The 21,047-nt window shown below is 41.1% G+C and overlaps 1 protein-coding gene across 2 annotated transcripts in view; it reads left to right on the top strand.

Moving 5' to 3' along the window:
- Positions 1-480: 480 nt before the first annotated feature.
- The window catches only part of CASP10 (caspase 10), a 26,656-nt gene continuing 6,089 nt past the window's right edge, over positions 481-21,047 (top strand). The window contains exons 1-8 of one of the 2 annotated variants that reach the window (XM_042475475.1): positions 481-697; positions 4,075-4,170; positions 9,038-9,381; positions 9,772-9,871; positions 11,419-11,554; positions 14,390-14,433; positions 16,986-17,019; positions 18,373-18,447. In XM_042475475.1, the coding sequence (XP_042331409.1) occupies positions 9,068-9,381; positions 9,772-9,871; positions 11,419-11,554; positions 14,390-14,433; positions 16,986-17,019; positions 18,373-18,447 (703 nt within the window). In that variant the 5' untranslated portion in view covers positions 481-697; positions 4,075-4,170; positions 9,038-9,067. The remainder of the gene's footprint in view (positions 698-4,074; positions 4,171-9,037; positions 9,382-9,771; positions 9,872-11,418; positions 11,555-14,389; positions 14,434-16,985; positions 17,020-18,372; positions 18,448-21,047) is intronic. The other variant, XM_042475466.1, reaches the window with a different exon arrangement.

The raw sequence follows: 21,047 nt of genomic DNA, 5'->3' as shown, positions 1-21,047 counted from the left end.
GGTCTAAGAAGCAAGAATTTACATTTATATGTGTTTTGATTTTTTTTAATGTGGGAACGTCCTCCCTTTTGAACATTTGAGAGGCATGAATTTCCATTCCTTTGGGTGTTTTGAGCTATTTGGGAATATCCTCCTTTTCCCCCTTCAATGCCCTCCATTTTGAGCATGCCTCAGAGGCATGAATTCCCATTCTCTATTGAATGTTTTAGGCTTTTATTTGGTCACATCCTCCCTTTTTCTTCAGTGTCCTCCCTTTCGGCCAGGACTAAGAAGCATTTACATTTTGAGCCATGACTGAGAAGTATGCATTTACATCTCTATGAGTGTTTTAAGCTTTTATGTGGGAATGCCCTCCACTTTGTTCCAGTGTCCTCCATTTTGAGTCATGACTGAGAAGCATGGGTTTACATCTCCTCCTCCTCCCTTTTCCTTCCATGTCCTCCAAGGGGAGGGAACCACCACCATTATTAGTATTGCCACTCCCATCATCCCTGGGCGGCGCCTCTTGGGCTGCCTAAGACCAGGAAATTCAAAAACGAAACGAGATCCATTTTGAGAGCCGGCAGCAGCAGACCCAGCCTCCCCTCTTCCTCCTCGTGGAAAAGGAGCCCAAATCATTCAGGGTTTCCATTATTTTAGACCTTTCGACGAAGAGGGGCGCCATTTTAGGCCCTCTTTCTCTCGAATGGACTCGGAGGTAAAACCTTGGGGCTCGGCTATGCATGAACCCTCTTTCTCCCTCTCTTTCTCTCTACTTCAGTGTGTTGGCTGCATCCACACTGGGGAAATAAATAACCCGGTTTGGCAGCGCTTTAACTCTTGACTCAAGGCCCCAGAGGGCCCTACAACAAACTCCAATTCCCAGAATTCCATAGCAAAGAGTCGGACAAAGAGTTACAGCGCTGCCAAGCCGGGTTATTTATTTCTCTTGCTGCTGTTGTTGTTGTTGTTGTTGTTGTTGTTGTGTTTAGCACTACAGGAATGTGGCAAAAGTTTCCTCAAATGTAATAAGAAATCCGGGACGTGTCCTCCCTTTTCCAGCTTTCCTGTCCAGGAGGAGTCCCCCCAAACGTCCTCCATTTTGATCAAGAGCAAGGTGAACAGAGGTCGTCCTCCTTTTTCCAGGTCTTGTCCTCCAATTTCAGCCTTCCCATCCAGGAGGAGCTCTCAAAACGCCCTCCATTTGGAGCAAGACTAAGAACAAGGCAGCCAGAGGTCGTCCTCCCTTTCCAGGATGTGTCCTCCATTTCAGCCTTCAGTTATTATTAATATTATTATTAACATTTATTAATAGAGCGCTGTACAATTTACACAACGCTCTTATTTACATAGCAAGGATCAATAAAATGAAAAAACAAATGAAACCTGTTAAATGGCGCACAATCTAAAACAACTGCATTACAAAATCAAAGACATGTCTAAAATAATACAAACTAATGAACAATGAAGACAAGAAGTTCAGGAGGAGTCCCAAAACGTCCTCCATGTTGTTGAGCATGACTGCAAAGCATGCGTTTACATCTATATAAAGTGTTTTGAGCTTTATATTTTCATGAGGGGGTTTCTGGGCAAGATTTATTCAGAAGGGGTTTGCCTCTGAGGCTGAGAGAGTGTGACTCCCCCAATGGTCACCCATTGGGTTTCCATGGCTGAGCAAGGATTTGAAACCTCCCATAAAAGCATGTGGAAAGCCCTGAAGACGCATCTAACCAAATTAGCTGATATTTTTCAGTTTTATTAGTTACACTTTTATGTCCCGCCTTAGGCATTTTATGGTTCAACAGCACAACAAAAACAACCTGCAACACAGCACAGAAATGTTATGTGGTTTTTGTTTTGCTAAAGGCACAAGTCGCTTCCCAAATGTCCTTGGCCTCCATAGAAGTGGAAGGGTTTTTCCTGGCTAATTTCTTACCTTCCTTCTTTTCCCCAGCTTTTATAAAATCACTCAGAAATATAACAGCAGTTTAACTTCTTTCTTGTTGGTGATAACATGATGTGAACGACCTAAAATGGGATGGGGGAGCATTATTGTTGTGTAACACTTTCCAGGGGAATAGTAGCCATGTTAGTTTGTTAGCAGCAAAACCTTGTGGCACCTTAAAAAATCAGAAGGTTTCATTTTGTATAAAATTATCCTGGGTCAGCTAAGGTCTCCAAGGAAAGGAGAATTTAAGCCAAATAAAATTGGGGAGCCTTTCAGGGCCACAAGAAAGCTTCTTGTTGTTGTCATTGACTTTAGATTATTCTGTTCATTGATGCTACATCTCCCCAGGCACCATTTTAGAAGAGGCCTATTCCTTCTGTGAGATAAGGTTGGCCCGCTAAGATGGCACCTTCCCTGCCCTCCTGAATCTCCAGAAGTCATTTTCGATTTTCAAAATTAGCATTGAGCAAAATGTTGCCTGATTCATCAAGGGAAGAAAACTTCTTAATTGTTCAAAGGAGCTTTGCAGAATTTAGATTTTCTGAGCATGTGTAGAAAGTGCAGCATATACATTTGTCACTTTAAAGCTCTGAAGTCACCTCTTTGTTTCTTGAGAGACGCAGTTCTGTTACATATGCTTACTCAAAAGGAAATTATATTCACTTCCTCAATAAATACTAGTAAAGTGCTGATTATGAAATTCCAGCGTTAGCCTGATGAGTGAAGAGACTTCATTAGACGCTCAAGAAAATCCATTGACTCCACTGAACGCTGATTTGTTAGTACCAGGAAAAGTAACTGTCACTAGATTTGGAGGAACTAGTGACACTTTCAATGTGCGTGATTCCTCATATGCAGTATGTATGTGTGTGGTTTCACCCCTTAAAACTGTTGTACCTGGCCCTGTGTCTAAATTTGTTCTGCCTTTTTGGCCTACTGCCATCACCTTTGTTTTGTAGCATGGCATATACACCTCAATGCACAAAGTTATGAGTCAAAGGGTCCTCTATGTGAGGATTGTAACACTGGGGCTGTATCCACATTGTAGAAATAATCCAGGTTGACACCACTTATGACTGTCATGGCTCAGTGCTATGGAATTCTGGGAGTTGTAATATATTGTGGCACCAGAGCTCTCTGACAGAGAAGACTAAATGTCTCACAAAACTATAATTCCCAGATTTCTGTAGTATTGAGCCATGACAGTTGTCAACCTAGATTATTTCTACGTTGTGGATGCCGCCAAAGTGTAGGAGATAGAATAGGAAAGAGAAGGGTATAGTCCTCTACATGCTGTTGAGACTGCAAATCCTGTCAGCCTTGCACAGTCACTTGTGAGGGATAATAGGAGTTGCAGTCTAATAACTTTTGCAGAACTGCATGTTCCCCAACTGTGGTACAGGCTAAGTACGAATTCCTCCCTAAAATACAAGCATACCCCTTCAAAACAAAGCTTCTGCTTGGGATTTTCTGCATCCCGAATCATGATGAGATATAGAGCTCACCTTCAATGTGATGTGATCAGTGAAATACCATTAGAGGTGCCATGAGAAGGAATGGGAGGATTGTTACGTCATATCATGGGTTTTGTACTGTTATCTTGTGGCCTGATTGCAGAATATTTCATCACCAAAGGGAAAATACAAAATCCTTAGGTGACAGGGTGGATGGAAACTGGATAATATTTGATTTTTAAAAAATATGAATGATGTTTGAAAAAAAATTAAATTGTGCATAGAAAAATGTTCTTGAGTAATAATTAGATTATTTAATATCAGTCTAGTGATGTATTGGGCTTAATGCTAATCTCTCAACTGAATTGTAAAACTAGTTGCTAGCCCCAACAAATAGCAGGATTTATATAAGTGTTGGTTTGCAGTTGATTCAGTGGGTCTTCTGTACATAGGAGTAGTAGCAGGATTTAAGTTTAGATCATTTTCTTCACCAAATACCCTTAGTTAAGAGGGGTTTTTTAATGTAAAAAGAAGAAACAATTGTATTATTCAAATTGTTTACATTACGTATCAAACAGGTGTGGCTTTTTCACCGTGTAAAAAAGTCTAGTTTCCCTAATAATTATCAGTCTTTAGTTAAATTTATTAGTCTTGGGCCTTTCATTTTGATTTTGTGCTTTGTTTTCTGGACAGGTAGGAATGGAGACTGAGCCAAGGCAGAGTTGAGCAGAAAGAGTAACACTAGAAACACCCTGCTGCTTTCAGATGGATGTTGGAAGCCTTACCAAGGTGGGAAAAAACTGTTGTAGTGATCTTAGATCCTGGGAAAATATTATAGAGGTTGTTGTTGTTGTTAACTGCCCTTGAGGCGACCTTGACATGTGACTCTGTGGATGAGACATATCCAAAACCCCCTTGTCCTTAACTGCTCTGCTCAGGTTCTTCAGGCTCACACTTGTGGCTTCTCTACTTGAATCCACTCTTTTGGCATGTGGTCTTCATCTCTTTCTACTGCCCTCTGCCTTTCCCAGCATCATTGCCTTTTCCAGTGACTGGTGCCTTCTCATGATATGTTCAAAGTATGTACAGCAACCTCAGTTTAGTCATCTTCGCTTCCAGGAAGAGCTCAGGCTTAATCTGTTCTAGAATTCATTTTTTGCTGCAAGAATGGAGCTTCTCCATCTGTCCCTTATTGTGTAGCTTATTTGTTTTTTATATTGGCCGTTTGGTGATGTCTGTGTGTAGAGTCTCCTCTCTGGTTGTAGGAAGGTTTTTGCAATGAATAGATGGTTAGACTTGCAAAACTCTCCTGCTTTATTTCTTGCATTGAGCCCAAATCTCTTCAGTCTTTGATCCTGGTCTGTTTCCTACTTTGCCATTCAACTCACCTATGATTGCCATGCAATCCTATTTTGGTTTGTTGTCAATTTCTTTATGGACTCCATTGTAGAAATTCTCAATTTTTTCTGCTTCTGTGGTTGGTGCATTTACTTGGAAGATGGTGATGTTTATTGACAAATGACTCAGAGAGGCACACAAGATTTACTCTAGAGATGTTGCTGAACTACAACTTCCATCATGCCTTACCATTGGCCAGCCTGAATGAGGCTGAAAGGAAATGAAATCCCATGCCCTGTTGCCAATGTTTGTGTATTATTGCTGTAACCCGCCCAGATTCCTTGTGACCTTGGTTAAGTCACATTTCCTCAGCCTTAGAGGAAGGCAAAGGTAAACCCCTCTGAACAGATCGTGTCAAGAAAAAACCCATGCTAGGTTTGCCTCTGGGTCACCATAAGTCAGAAACTACTTGAAGGCATACAACAACATGCATGAGCAGAAAGGAGCTTATGCAAAACTAAGGAGGAATAAGTGAGTTAGAGTACTCCTTATTTTAGGATGATAGAGATGTGAGGAGGCTCAGTAAAGAAGAAAAAGATGGCTCAGATCCTGCATCAGCAAACATAGCTACAGCAATGGAGTTCTGTCATGGTAGCTACTTCTGCTGATTGTTGTTGATGGGTGCCTTTCTGACTTCTGGTGACTCTAAGGTGAATCTATCATAGGGTTTTCTTGGCATGTTTCTTCAGAGAGGGTTTGCCATTGCCATCTTCTGGGGCTGAGGGAGAGTGCGATTTGCCAAAGCTGGGATTTGAACCCTGGTCTCCAAAGTCATAATCCAAAGCTCAAACATATACACCACTCTGGCTCCCATACCATCCCACAAAAACATACCTCTTAAGACAGGTAGCACCTCAACCAAAAGTGCCACAGATTGTAGTTCTGGGAAGTTACAGTTGCTGCACTCTTCCAAGCATGGGGTGCATTGAGAGAGGCAGCTAAAGAGGTCCCTCTGGTCATGCCACAAATATTTTGGTGTATTCTGTGACTGACAGAGAGCTGCAGTTGTCATTTCTCAGTACCCTGAACAGTTATAAGGTATGCTTTGGGGTCACAGTCATTCATTAATGAACATAAACATGAGTACCAAAAGTCATGAGATTGTAGATCCAGCCAGAGAGCAAGGATGGTGTATTGATTTAAGTATTAGACTGACATTAGGGGACCAGTTCAAATCCCCGCTCAGTCATGGAAACCAACTGACTGACCATGGGCAGGTCACGTCCTCTCAACCTGAGAAGAAGGCAAGAGCAAACCTCCTCTGAACAAATTCTGCCAAGAAAACCCCATGGTAGGTTTATGTTAGGGTCACCATAAGTCATAAAGGACTCGAAGGCACACAGCATCAACTTTTCTAATATCAACTAATTAGCCTAAAACAGCAAATTGTCATGAGACAATAATCTTATTCTTTTCAGAAGTAGGCCTTAGGAGGGCCCTTCAGATTTGACTTGAAGGCACACAATAACAACTAAGTCAAACTTGTTGTGTGCCTTCAAGTCATTTCCAATTTATGACAATCCCAAAGTGAACTTATAACAGTTTTTTTCTTGTCAGAATTTATTCATATTTTTTTATTATTTTTTTGCCCTTCTTTTCTTCTGAAATTGAAAGAGTGTGACTTGCCCAGGGGCACCCAATGGGTTTCTGAGTGAAGATTGGAAACCTGGTCACCCAGCATCCTAGGCCAACACTTTGGAACTGACCAGTTTGCATGGAGATTTACTACCAGTCTTTTATTTTCTGGCATAGTTTTGTATCTCACCCTTCTTCCAGCATCACAGGATGGCAACAGAAAAATCATAAGATATCCATGAGACTCATTGTTGTGTAGTGGTTTGCCTGTTTGACTAGGATTCTGAAGACCTGTGTTTGAATCCGCTGTCATCTATAAAAACCATCTAGGTGACCTTGGACAAACCACAGTCTCTCAGCCTCAGAGAAAGGGAAGGGAACACTCCCTCCAAAGAAATCTGCTCAAGAAAAGCCCTGTGATAGGTTCATCTTGTGTAGCCTAAATGCTCTAAAGGCACCAGATCTCTCATCTTGAAAGCCAATCAGAGTCAGCTCAGGTTAGTACTTGGAGGAGAGACCTTCAATGAATTGCAGGTGCTGTAGCCTATATATCAGAGGAAGGAATTGGCAAACCCACCTCTGAGTAATCCTTTCATAAGAAAACCCTATTAAATTCATGGGGCTGTTGTAAGTTGACAGGCTACTTGAAGGCACATATACATTCGCTTTATGGTTCGCCTTATGGTTGCCATAAGGCAAAAATGACTTGAAGGCATACAAGAACAACAGAGTAAAACTATAAATGCCCTTAAGGTCACAATAGTAAAATTTAAAGAACAATAAAAAATCAGTGATAAACCTTTCCAGGATTGCAAAGTGCCCTCTCTTGCCTTTTCATAGGCAAGTGAAGGTCTTTAAACACTAAAATGGTTTCATAAGTCAGGTACCGTATTATTTGGGAGTGCACAACCCCTGGAGGTCCTCATGTACATTTTGGGGAGATCTCCCAGATTCTGTGCTTAAAAAGCTCAGTGACTGGTGCCCAGGAGTCATTTGTGCAATAAAAAATATGTAAGATGGTTCTTGAGCAGCAAGTGCAGATCAATATAATATAATATAAGTGGACCCTGTATATTACAGAAAAATGTTATTCATCTTTAATCTGTGCTTGTATACCCTAATCTAATGTTCTAGTGAATTTTAGATTAAGGTAAAGGATTTTGAAGCTTGTATTTATTAGCTCTAGATGCCTTCATATATTTATTTTTTAATCAAAAAGGTGGCATTTAAACATTTTTGTAAAATGATACAGACACTCAGTCCCAGCTCTTTTTTCTGTGCAGCGAGGGAGGTCATGGAAGAGAGAGGGAGGGGAGAGGGAGAGAGTGCACCATTGTGGTATCTGTACTTTTAAATTCAGTTGCTATAATCTTATCGTGAACAAAGTGGGAGCTTAGACTGTTTCAGTAGTTCTAATTGTAACTCATAAAAGTTACTTACTGTTTTGGACTCCAGGTCTATTTGGGCTGGGGCATTCTTAAAGTTGTCCTACAAGTAACATTTTCAAGTTCTGTTTTTAAGCATAGCTCAGCATCCACATGAACATATGTGTCCTCACAGATGGAAGATTGCAGACGTGAACAACACCTTTGGCTTTTCTAGATCAAGCTTGAATTCTCCCTGGAAGCCAAGATGATTAAACTGACCACATCATGAGAAGGCATGAATAATTGGAGAATATAATAATGCTAGGAAAGGTAGAAGGCAGCAGAAAGAGAAGACTGCATGCTAGATGGATAGACTCAATCAGGGAGGTTAAGGAGATGAATCTACAAGATCTAAGGAAAGCAGTAGATGGTAGGGCGGCTTGAATATGTCTCATGCACAGGATTGCCATGGGTCGAGGATTCAGGGGCAGCTAACAACAACAACAATCCTCTTCCTTCACTTGTTTGAGTCTCTGCTGAATTGTTTACCTTCTAATTTGTTGCTGTTATGTCCTTTCAAGTGGACTCTGACTTATGATGACCCTGACATTCATAGGCTTTCATTGCAAGATTTATTCAGAGTTTGCCATTCCCTTCCTCTTGAGAGAGTGTAACTTCCCCAAGGTTGCCCAATGGGTTTCCATGGCTGAGTGGGAATTTGAACCATTGTCTCCCAAAGTCCTAATCCAATATTTAAACCACAGTATCATGGTGGCTCTTAACTTCTGTTTAGCTTGGACAAAATAATTTACCTCACACTAACAGCTTCTTTTTCAGCCAGTTCAGGAGTAGAGAGGATATGTTCCTGATTTTAACATTTCCAATACTTGTTCATGTGTATATGTGTTTATCATAGTTTTTTGGACTATATAGCTCCCTCATGTTTCCAGCTAGTATGCTATAAGGGACCTAAATGCCTTAAAGGCAATGAATCTTGGAAACTAAGCAAGGTCAGTCCTGGTCAGTACTTAGATGAGAGAACATCAGTGAATCCCAGGTGCTGTAGGCTAAATTCAGAGGAACCAACCAGCAAAATGACCTCTAAGTATTCCCTGCCTAAAAACACTATGAAATTCATGGGGTCGCCATAAGTCAACAGACAACTTAATACACATATACATGTATTCACTACCACAGAATATGCTAGGGACTTCTGGGAGTTGTAGTGCAAAAAATTGCTGTTCCCAATTCTGGATTTTTTCCCCACACCACCATGTTTGTTGTTTTTCAGTCATTTCATCTCTCTCTGCTTTTAGGAATCTTAGTGTCTAAGAAAAGCAGCCATCATGGAAGAAGATAACACTATGAAGTTTCACCAGCAGCTTCTGGCAATTGATGACAATCTTGGAAAGGAAGATGTGGATGCCCTGAAATTTCTTTGCAGTGATTTTATCTCCTTAAAGAAGCTGGAAACAGTGGAGTCAGCACAGGATATTTTCCAGCTCCTCATGAAAAAGAACTTATTAAATAAAGAGGATACTTTTCTCCTAGCAGAACTTCTTTACAGGATTAAGTGTATTTTCCTACTTCAAAAAATTGGCTACACCAAAGAGGAGGTTCAAGACAAACTGCCTCTGAGAGGGATGGTCTCTGAGTATCGGTGAGTCTTGTAGACCTTAAGATTCCTTCTGTCTGAAAAACAGGAATTGATAGCCTGCCTTCCTTCAGATGCACATCAAAACATTTTTGCTGTTTGATTCAGATTGGGAACTATTGACTCTTTGGATGTTTTGGCCTGCAACTCCCAACAGATTCAACCAGTATGACTAATGCTAAGGGGATGTTGGAGTTGGAGTTCAAAACAACTGGAAGACCCAAGGCTCCCTACCTCTGACCTGGGGGAAGATTGGGTGCTATGTCTGAATAAGTTACATCAGAGCTTCCATTCCATTACTGTGAAGGTTTGTGATATGTAGGAAGCTAAAGGGAGAATATATGCTCCATACTTGTATAATAATATCTAGCTCACCTTATCTGATTTTTCACACAGACAGATGCTGTATGAAATATCTGAGGGGCTCACTGAGGAAGATGTGAAGAACGCCACGTTCCTTTTGAGGGACCATATTCCAAAGAAGCAGTCTACTACAGTGAGTGAAGTACAAAGACTATAATAAAAGAATTCCAGAGTATTGGCTAGCAAAAACAAACAGTGATTATACATTGATGTTGGTAGTAGACTGTAAGTAAAAAAAGGGGGCAAGATAAAATATGAGATACATCCGCTGACGGTGATGCTAATAAATATCACCACTACCAATAAAAAGTCTGAGGTGATGTGATTCTTCTCTGCTGTACTACTCGGGTATGCTAATTGTGGAATAACCCACAACGTGAGGTGGTGGTTCGGCATGTAAGAAAAATTAACTGTTATGCAACAGTGGCATATGAATGAAGGTCTTCAGACAAATATTTGCTGTGAGGGATATAGATATTCTGGCCAAGGTTGGTTGATCAGCTGTGGTGATATTAAAGTAAAATTCTTCTGGGCATGGTTGTATGTAATTTTGCTATGTGATGGGGTTATGGTCAAGTGGCAATGAGAAATAAAAGAATTCCAAGGGGATTGCAGTGACATGGCTTGACTGTTGCTTGTACCCCATTCACACAAATGGTCACTTCTAAAAGGGAAAGAAGGGAGGATTACCTTAAAGTGACTTCTCTGCAATAGTTTAGGGGAGGGTGAGAGAACCTTTAGTCCTCTAGGTGTTTTTGGACTCCGTTTCCCTTCAGCCTTTACTACTATTTCTCAACATCTGGAGGGAAACAGTCTTGGTTTACTCAGTCCTGGTTTAGGGGGTGGACTTGGACAGTCTCTTTAGGTAATTCTGTCTGTAGGAGATACAACAGGTATACTTGCAGTGCTTCAAAAGACTGTGACCACTAGATCATATTCTGGCTAAAATGTTATATGAAATATATTCCCTATATATATAAAATACATTTAAAACCTTCATAAAAATTACATGTAAACATTCAACATGTAAACATGAGATGTTTAGCCTCAGTTAGCTTTAGCTAAAAGCCAGGAAGCTAACATAAAGAAGAGCCCCATTCCATCCATGTAATGATGATCCGGAGTCAGACCTCTGATGTCCAGTACAGGGTTTCACTAACTTTATGTGGGCAGTGGCCATATTCATGCAGCACCTCTGAATGGCCACAAAACCAGAGAAGATCTCAGTAGAGTTTTTTTGGAGTCCAAATTCAATGTTTCTGAAAAGAGTATCTTTGCAGATTGTGTTGGAGTTTTAGAAATACTTTTGTCATTTCCATTAATTAAGGTACAAAGGAAGTATATTAAGCCTTTTGACTCCTGTGAATGGTTTCCAAAGACAGGGCAAGATTTGCTGACTCAGGCTGCATCTACACTGCAGAATTAATGCAGTTTGATACCACTTTAACTGCTATGTCTCAATGCTGTGGAATTCTGGGATTGGAGTTTGGTGAGATATTTAGCCTACTCTTCCAGAAAGCTCTAGTGCCACAACAAACTACAGATACAAGGATCCCATAGGATGGAACCATGACAGTTAAAGCATTGTCAAACTACATTAATTCTGCAGTCTGGCAGCAGCCTCCAATATTGATGGAGGTATAAACAAGGACTAGCCATTACATTTACTTTCTCTCTTAGTCTGCTTTAGAATTGCTGACTTCCCTGGAGAAACAAGACCTTTTAGCAAAAACTAAGACAGATAAACTAGAAATAATCTGTGAGAAAATATCACCTGATCTCCTGAAGAAAGTGGAGAGATACAAGCAGAGAACAGGTATATGATTTTGAGTACATCATCTTGTATCATATTCACTGAAATGAAAATAATTCCACTCATTTTAATATGCTGGCTCTCAGTCTTTAGTACTCCAGGTGTTTTGGACGTAATCTCCCAGAATCTGTTATCATTGGCCATGCGGGTAGAGACTTCTGGGTGCTGCAGTACAAAGCAACTGGAGGATCAAAAGCTGAGAACCCCTACCTTAATGTTTGTCTGTACACCACCTGAGTGATTTGCTGTGGCAGTTGTCTATGCCACTAAGAGCCAAACCGGAAGTGTGCTTATTAAGTGCATCTTTGCTGACCCATTTGACTATAAAGTAGGGGGAGAGGGTTAAGTTTTCATATTAAAAGGAGTGGCATCTCCCATGTCTCCTGCCTTACCTCACTCTGCTCTGCAGGTTTTATGCTATTTTGTCCCTTCATGTTTGTTTCTGGTCTTTTGAAAAAGACTGGGGAAAAGCAGGTTAAAGCAGCAAAAGGGAGGGAGATAAGTGTGAGGAAGGGAGTACATTTTGCTTCCTCACCTATGCCCCCCCATATTTTTTTTACTACACCAAAAAAGTTAACACCCTACCCCACTATGTAAATAAACACAGAGATGCGTGTTTAACAAAAACAGAGAGACACTTCTGGTTCAGCCCTGTACAATCTTAGATCTTTTGCTACTTTACCACTGAGGGTGGTATGGGAAGTTTCTCATTCGCTTCATGTGAGATGTTGAAAGGAATCCAGGAGAACTGGGCTGAAATTCCTGTTCACCTGTGGGTGAGCAAATAGCTGTGGAAAAGTTTTGTTCATTTTTTAGATAAAACAAACATCTGTGTAAATATAAGCAATCTGTATTATTTACATCAAGGGTGGGGAACTTGTAGCCCTCCCTATATTTTTGACTTGGCACAGTGTTATAGCCTAATCCCTCATCAGGAAACATGGGAATTGCATTGCAACAACATTTGAGGGATCACACATTCTCTGCTCTTGATTCAAACCGTACAATATCCTCCTTTCTGTAGCATACCAGGAGTGGGTGAATTATGGCAAGGCCTTTTTTTTTTAAGGACAGAAAAAGTTCTTTTTTAAAAAATGAAATGGTTTCAGTCAAGCTTTCTCCCCTGCCCCATTTTTTTTTAATCACCTGGAGTATGGTGAGAATAAAACTGAGTACAGTTGTCCCTCCCTTTTTTGAACTTGGGAGTTTGCGGTCTTGCTCTTTGTGGGGAGGGACAAAATGGTGGTGTGCCCCTTGGGCATGCACGGCATTATTTTCAGTGGGACTCGAATATTTGCAAATTGCCATTTTTGTGGGTGGGGAGTCTGGAACAGATCCCCCCATGAATTGGGAGGGGCTACTGTATTAAGTGTGAACTCATCAGTGAGCTCCCATACTGAGCTTCTTTCAAGGATCCCCTATTCTCACTCTCCAGTTGCTTAAATTGTTTTCTTCAGACTGATTCGTTCTTGACTGATTTTGTTGCCCATTGTTTGGGAATTGGTTTTAATGTTAATTTTAGGTGGGGGGGAGTGGGAATATGGAATCTGGTGTACTTTTATCTACCGTTTCTGTGCCTTTGATTTTATTGTTTTCTCTTTTTATATGCTGTTACCCGCCTCGATCCAACACAGGGAGAGGCAGGTTATAAATTATTATTATTATTATTATTATTATTATTAATGAAAAATTATACTTTACTTTTTCAAATACCAGAAATGGGCGTTTTTACATTGAATGCTAACATTTGGCATGAAACAGAAGCAAATTCTAGACTATACTGAAGCATGGCTAGGAAACCTCTGACTTTCTCAGTGAACCAGTTTGATCATCTGGAGTTCCCCTAATGGACTGTCCCCATGATGCCATCCTTTGGTGACTTCCCAGTCTTTTAAACTTTTTTTCTCAATTTTGAAAGGTTGGAATCCTTTTCCTAAGTCTTAATCAGTGACAGTGAGAACATTGAGCCAAAATATATTCCTTGGCTTTGACCCTGCCCACTTCTGGAATGTAGATGTCTCCGAAATTGAGGTTGGCCTTTGTCTACAAAAAGATGGGGAACTCACAACTACATGGTACAGGCAGCTTTTCCAGGGATCTTGAGGGAATTCCTCAGAGCTGCTGAATGTGTTGCTGCCACAGTGGTGGCAAAGGCCATGGGAGTTTTTTTTTCCTTTTAAAGGAAGACACTCCCTCCACATATATCTTGTTTACTAGTGGAATTCTTTTCAGTAGTATCAGAGGGAAGGTTGAGGGTGGGAGATTGTTGCTGCTGCTTTTCATAACTTAGTGCTTAAAATTTATTCTGTATATTATTTTATTGCACTGCTATTAAAGTGGTGGTGTATGGACAGTTGTATGGTTCACAATGCATCAGCTGCAAGTCTCTGAAGAATCACAGAAGGAAAGAAATGTAGCCAAATCGTAATGCAATTATGGTACCAGTCCCTAGCCCACTGAGAAATAGTTGCTGGTGCCCCACTTGTGACAGCTTCAAAAACACTGGTTTACAGAGCAGTCCTATCCATTTTTACTTGTAAATAAAAACTCTTGGATTCAGTGAGGCATACTACCAACTAAGGGTGTAGCATTGCAGCCCTATCACATCTTCATGTGTGTATGTGCCTTCATGATGCCTGTTGATTTAGGTGATCCCATAAATTTTGTAGGGTTTGCTTAGGCAAGGAATACTCAGAGGTGGTTTTGCCAGTTCCTCAGTGTTTTGGGATCATGTATTTTAATTATTCTGTTAGGACATATTAAATTTACCTTTACCTTAGCATAAGGAACGTAAAATTCTCAAATCTCATTTATTGTCTGTTGTCTTGTAATCCTCAGCATCACACCCTTCTCATCCTGGATTTCAAGAATCATCTTTCTGGGTATGTTAGAAGGAAACTTTTTCTGTTGGTTTGGTTTGATTTGTAATCCCTATTTGATATTCTTTTCTAATTTTGTGTGATTTAGGGCCAAAACAGACGGCTTCAAGCCGCCCCTGCCCAAAATGCCATGGGACCACAGGCACCTTCTGCCGCTGGCCCAAATTGGAGTGGAAAAGATCTGCTCCTTTTGGGGCTGGGTTTGGGCGCCCTGGTAGCAGCATCAATATGGCTTCTGCATGGCCTGGGGGCCCGTGTTGTCTAATGGCCATGCCCTCAAACTGCACAGAAGCTGGCTTTTTAAGGGACTGTTCAACCATAATTCCAAACATTATGGGAGGGGGCTCTTATTAATTGGCAATATGTTGTTAACTGAGGTATGCCTGTCTAATTAATTGTAATTATATTCCCCATGTAATTTTGTAGTTGAAATTTTTGAACTGAAACATTTTCCTTTCCTCTTTCTCAAAAGAAGCTAAAACTTTTTCTGTTACATCAAAAAACAAATACCTGAATGCCACAGTTGGTTATCCTGTGATACATAATACATTCCCCTCCCGTTTACCATGCTGTCATCTTAGCACTCACAGTATAGCAAAAGCCTGCACCTGACAGTGTGATTCTCCATCTTACCCCATTTAGTGAAACCACATGCTTGTAATTATAAAAGTAAGTAAATGTTACTGTTATAGCACAAAAGAAGCAAGATTATCCCTTGGCAGTTGAAAGTTACACCTTTGTTATAAAATAATGAGTTAAGTAATAATTTGTGATTACTTACTTTCAAGCCCTCTTAATTTCATTGCAACAGAAAAACAAAACAAAACATTTGAACTATTCCAGTGACATACAGGCATAATTAATTAAAAATATTATGATCATATTTATTATGATAAAATAATATTACCAATTTCACGATTAAAAAAATACCAGCCTCGGGTAAAAACCACAGTCACCACAAGGCTGCAATAAAAAAACCCCACTCACTGGATCACCCCGCTCCTGTGGCAGATAGTAAAACCTTCATATGGGCCATTATACATGAAATCTAAAGGAATACAATCCTTTAAAATGTGAAAACAAGTTTTAAAACGGTAACAGGGTGCTGGAAAGAGTATGTTGCTATTTGTCCCTCTTTGGGAAAGTCAGGGCACCATCACAGAAAAGGCCCTGTTTTTAATGCACTTATAATGTATTCCATCTGAGGAAAGGGCACTTCTTAAATCAAAGGCATGCTGGTAGCAATCCTACAGATACACGAGACCCAAGCAGGTAGTCTTCTGGGCTCTGTAAGATTACTTAATCATCAACATCTTTTTAGCACTGGAACCTGATTTTCTGATTATTTTAACAAGAAGATTTTCCTTCAGATGCTTTGCTCCTTTTGATTTTAGCACATTACTGAGCCCATTGTTGTTCTGAGAACCTTGACTCAAAGAATATACAGGGAAATAAGAAAAACAACCCACAGATTTTAGTTACAATCCTCAAATTTGACCTTGATTCATGGGTGAGGGAGAGGTTTGAAAATGAGACTAACTAAAGTCCAAATTGTACAAAATGACAATGTACTGTAGTCCACACTGCATTTTCTAATCTGTCAGTTGTTTTATGTTTTACATCCCAAGCATATGTAGGGTTGAATATATGTGTGTGTTTTCCTTCATTGAAAAAGCACCAGTGTGTCTTTGATCTAAACAAAGACGTTCTCTCCTGGATTTTGCTCTCCTTTGAGCTGCTTTGTCTGTTCCTGCTGTAAATTGGCTGTCTTAAATTCAGGAACTGTAGATGCTCCTTCAAATGATATGTTGATTTTGTTTTAGCAGAAGCTAAACTTAGCTGCTTTATGAATTTGCTGCAAGATGCTTGCCTACACAACCTGTCCCATCCAACTTTCCCTTTCAGGAAGCGGAAATTATTTTATCAAGATGTGTGAAGGTATAGGGATTCAGTTTTTCAAATCCATTATGTACAAATCATGAAAAATGTGAATACTCCATTTTGGGAAGCATAACTACAGTATGTAGGAAACATATACAGATTAATACAGTGTGCCCTTCTTTTATGTGGGGGATCCGTTCCGGGCACCCCCACATAGAAGAAAAAGGGCGTATGCTTGAGTCCCGTTACAAGTAATGGGGCTTGTGCTCATGGCGGCATGGTGTGGTGGCGGTGTGCACACACCACTGTTTTTTCTGGCACACAGCATCGCTTCCTCCAACATATAATGCACCCTTGTATGACGCGAGCGCCCTGTACTGTGATGGTGAGATAAATGAAAGTGAAATAGAAAGATGGAAATAATGATCTAAAAATACTGTACTATAAAGTGTTTGTGATCTGATATTCATGTTGACCACCTTACTCTTTTGGCCAAAGCTTTACATAGAATATTTACAAGTGAAATCTTACCCCAGTTTAAACCACTTTAGATTGTAATCCTGTATATATTTAATTGGGAGTAAGTTCAATTGAACTCAATGGGATATTCTTCTGAGTAGGCAGGCATAAATTACACTGTTAAGATACCTATCTCTTTTCCCTCCCTCAAACAGGAATCTTCTGTTGGATACCCACCTAAGAAAAGTGGTAAGTTTTTGTTGTTGAAAGCAGTGGGCTGCAGTATTCTGGTTTCCTTAATTTCCCTATATAGGCACATGTTTTGGCTAACATAGTTCTTGTGGCTTGGTCCCAGAGTCATTAAGCTTCTTTATAAAAGATTTATCTAAGTAAAGAGCAGTATTGGTGTGCTTTATCTCTGTATAGGATAGGAGATTCCCTCTCCCGTAAGGGAGCTTCACAGTGCCAGTGCCCATTGCTATTGTGATTTAGTGGCCAGGAAAGTATGTGGAGTGCCTGAGTAGCAGCCAGACACTGTGTGCAGAGAGGTGGCATAAAAGACACTCTGGGTATCTATGCTTATGTTATGCTCTGTAGCATCATGTAGGATTGTGACTCTTGCTTTAAACTGACACTAAGGGTGCATCTACACTATAGCTATAATGCAGTTTTGATACCACTTTAATGCCATGGCTTCATCCTACAGAATCCTAGGATTTGTAGTTTTGTGAGGTAACAACTCTCTTTGACAGAGAAAGCTAAAGACCTGGTAAACTACACATCCTAGTATTCCATAGGATCGAGTTGCAGCACTTAAAGTGGTGTCAAACTGCATTGTTTCTACAGAGTAGATGCACGCTGAGAGCCATTTGAGCATCAGACTATGACCCTAGATACTAGGATTTGATTCCCTGCTCAGCCATGAAATCCCACTGGGTGATCTTGGATGAGTCATGCACTCTCAGAGGTTCATCTTAAGGTTGCCATAAGTTGGAAAATGACAGGACACAACAACAAAGATGCACCCTAAGAGGGGTTTTTGTTTTCTTTTTTTTTTTTTTTTTTGCTACTGCATCTGAAATTGCAGCTTTCTTGATCAACCTTTCTGGTGCACAGAGTTGCTCTTTCCTCTCAAATCCACACACAGTATCTTATAAGGGAGGCCTCTTTGGGGTGTTGTGCAGAGAAAGGAACTTGTAGTCAGACACAGTGAATAGGGACTGCTCCTAGAAAGGTACCAGTGGTAATCACATGGAATTATTTACTCTGGTGGTTACTGTTGTCTTGTGGCTCTGTTTGGCAAATACACGCAGCAAGAAAAAACCAGAATAAACTAGGAATAAGCAAGGATTTGGGGATGGAGGAAAAACATTTTTAACAAAAGCTCAAATTGTGGCTTCAGATTCAGATTTGTTAACCTGAAGTAAATACTAGTTCTTTGGGGTTTGACTGTTCAGACCAATCCCATCCAGGCTAAAGAAATCATGGCTTAGTGTTATGTGCAAACATGGACAATATCTGGTTTAAGGCCTCTTGTTAAGTCAGACGGTGAAATTTAAGAAGTATATGATGGCATCAGGTAATGTTCCTTTTCTTTCAAAGCAGATTCTTACACTGAAGAACTTGGGAGCCTGAGGTGGCACAATGAAACTTTGCATTCTTTACCAGCGAATCAAGGTCTGTTATGAGATTTGTGTTGTGGGTGCTGGCTTTTATTATTTTATTAAGATATTTAGTTGAAAAACAAAAACCACTTGAAAGCAGAATGAAGGGCACATGAGAATGTGGAAAGAGAGGTACACCTCTCAAGTATTCCTCTTTGTGAGGAGTGTCCTGTATTGGCAAAATACTGACCAAGCAAAGTCACTTTCATTCTATGTTCAGGGAACAAGAGGAAGGATAGAATTGTGATGTCTTCTGGTACATACCACAAGGGAGGAAGTAAAAGATGCTCTGATTTTTTTACCTGTTCAGAGCCGGTGTGGTCACAGCACGTGGCTTTGTTTCCTCCTTATCAGAAATTATGGGCCCACTGCACAGGAATGGTTTGATGTTAAAGGAGCTGTGTTGGTTTCTGCTGTCAGGAATGGTGGAGCTCTGCTTCCCGGTGCTTTTCAGGTTCACAGCATGCGGGCGTGATATGTCTTCTCCCAGCAGATATGCCCATACTCTGACTTCTCTTTTATAAAAAGCCTTCTTGTTTAAATGTTTTGGGTGCCTTAGGCTAATGGCATGAGTAGTCAGCATGCCTGGTGGTTTTGGCTTGTTTGTGTTTTTGTTTTTTGCCTTGTCAGCAAAGCACTAGTGGAGTAGGACAAATGTACACCTTTTGAGGTGTCACAACTGTCTTATAATTTTCTTTAAATGTTGCCTTTTTAATGCTCAAACTATGAAGCTTACAAGGTAAAAAGAATTACAATTAGAAACATATGCAGTGAAAATGAACAGAAGGTAGAGATTAAAATAGCATCAAACTGTCTAGAATTCAGACATTTTAAACAATCATTTAAAAGCTTAGAATTGAGAGACATAGGCGGGATACAGACGGGCAAAAAGGGGTGTATTCATGACGTCATGAAGGTAGAGCCTTCAGACGGGCCTTACCTGAATTCCGCCATGAAAACGCCGCCCGCACGCCCCAAGCGGGAAGAAGCGGCATTAAAAAGGTGCTGCTTTTTTCCGCTTCTTTTCTGTTTGATGGGCAGCTGCGCAGCTCCGTCTGTAAGCTGCTGCGCCGGTACGTCAGAATTGCTACGCCGCTAATTTAAGTTGCCCATTTAAAAGCTCCGTGTCTGCTGCGTCGCATAATGAGTCGGGGTCCTGGAACATGCGCAGTTTGCAGTCAGGCTTTAATTGCAGCGTCAGCTGCCATGCAGGTGTGAAAGCTGCGGCACAGCTGCAGCGCATTTTAAGACTCCTAACCCCAACCCTAACCCTAGAGCAACATGTATGCATGCGCTGCTTGGAAAGTTTGGACTTTAAAGTGAACCCCTACACACATTCCTGTGCCATTTTCACCTAACAATAAAAAACGCTAAAACTGTAAATATTTACATATGTACAAGGGAGGTGATGGGGGATGGCAGGGGGACAGCGGTGGCAGCAGAGACAGCTGTGGCTGCGCATTGCAGATTCAGCAGGAGCGCAGGGACCAAAGGAGAGGAGGCATCTATGATGCTGGTGACACTGGCAAATTGCAAGCGGACAAGGATGCCAACACCAGCTGATCACCAGCTGACAGGAGACCACCATTGTTCTTGGGCAGAGCGGGGGGGAAAGTTTTAAAGGGGCTTGGGCGCTTTAAATGTGCCCATAGGCTTTCTGCCGCCGCTGCTTAGCGCTGCAGCTGCGCATCTGCCAGCCGGCAAAGGGAAAAAAAAGCCCCATTTTTGGCCGCCCGTGCGGAAGCTGCCTCTCTCTTTGCAGCGTCCTCTGAGGCGGCGGTTTGGAAACTCCAGGTCTGAAACAGCCCCAGGTGAGGCGTCTTCACTGCCCCCTGTGTGGAAGCCCCAACACCTGAAGCACGCCCCCGGGGCGGGCAGTCTGGAGGCTCCGTATTCAGCAGAATACACCTCCAAGACGTCTTCCCCTGCCCGTCTGTATCCCGCCAAAGCCATGTTAATCTGGGAAATCAGTATGCAAGGAGATCTGAGGAAGTAGGCTCAAGTCTACAAAAGTTTATACTACCAACTTGTATCTTTCAGTTAGTCTCAAAATATACAAGATCCCTTTGCATATTAAAAGTGTAGAATAAAAGAAGTATAGCAGATGAGGAAAAGTCCTTTTTGTATAAAACAATCAGCTTCCAAAAGCCTGCTGAAGAAAGGACAGTAATGCGGGAGCCAGCTTATCATCCCTAAAAAGGGAATCCCAGAGTCTGGGGCCATACACCAAGAAGACTCTGCCTTGTTTTCCCATTTTTGCCTGGACAGGATTAGGAGAAGTGCTTCCTTCAAAGATTTCCTTCAGAAGATAGTCCTTCAAATGGTACTTTGAATCGTGCCCTAGACTGTTAGCCAGTGTAGCAAGGGAGCGTCTTATAACCAGCTCTCATTAACTATTTGATTTCCGCTCTTTGGGCCAGATGAAGTTTTTGGACATTCTTCAACGGCAGTAGTCCAGTCAGGATGTAACCAAGGCATGTGTCATTGTGGCCAGATCAAGTGTATCTGGATATTGGGGCAGCTGGCTGAGTAGTTTTAATTCTGTAAATGTACTCGCAGCTTCCTTCCTTCCTTCCTTCCTTCCTTCCTTCCTTCCTTCCTTCCTTCCTTCCT

The sequence above is a fragment of the Sceloporus undulatus genome, chromosome 1, assembly GCF_019175285.1.
Source record: "Sceloporus undulatus isolate JIND9_A2432 ecotype Alabama chromosome 1, SceUnd_v1.1, whole genome shotgun sequence".
In the NCBI taxonomy this organism is placed as follows: Eukaryota; Metazoa; Chordata; class Lepidosauria; order Squamata; family Phrynosomatidae; genus Sceloporus; species Sceloporus undulatus.
The sequence above is the reverse complement of the archived record's forward strand: the minus strand, read 5'-3'. Positions and strand labels throughout refer to the sequence as shown.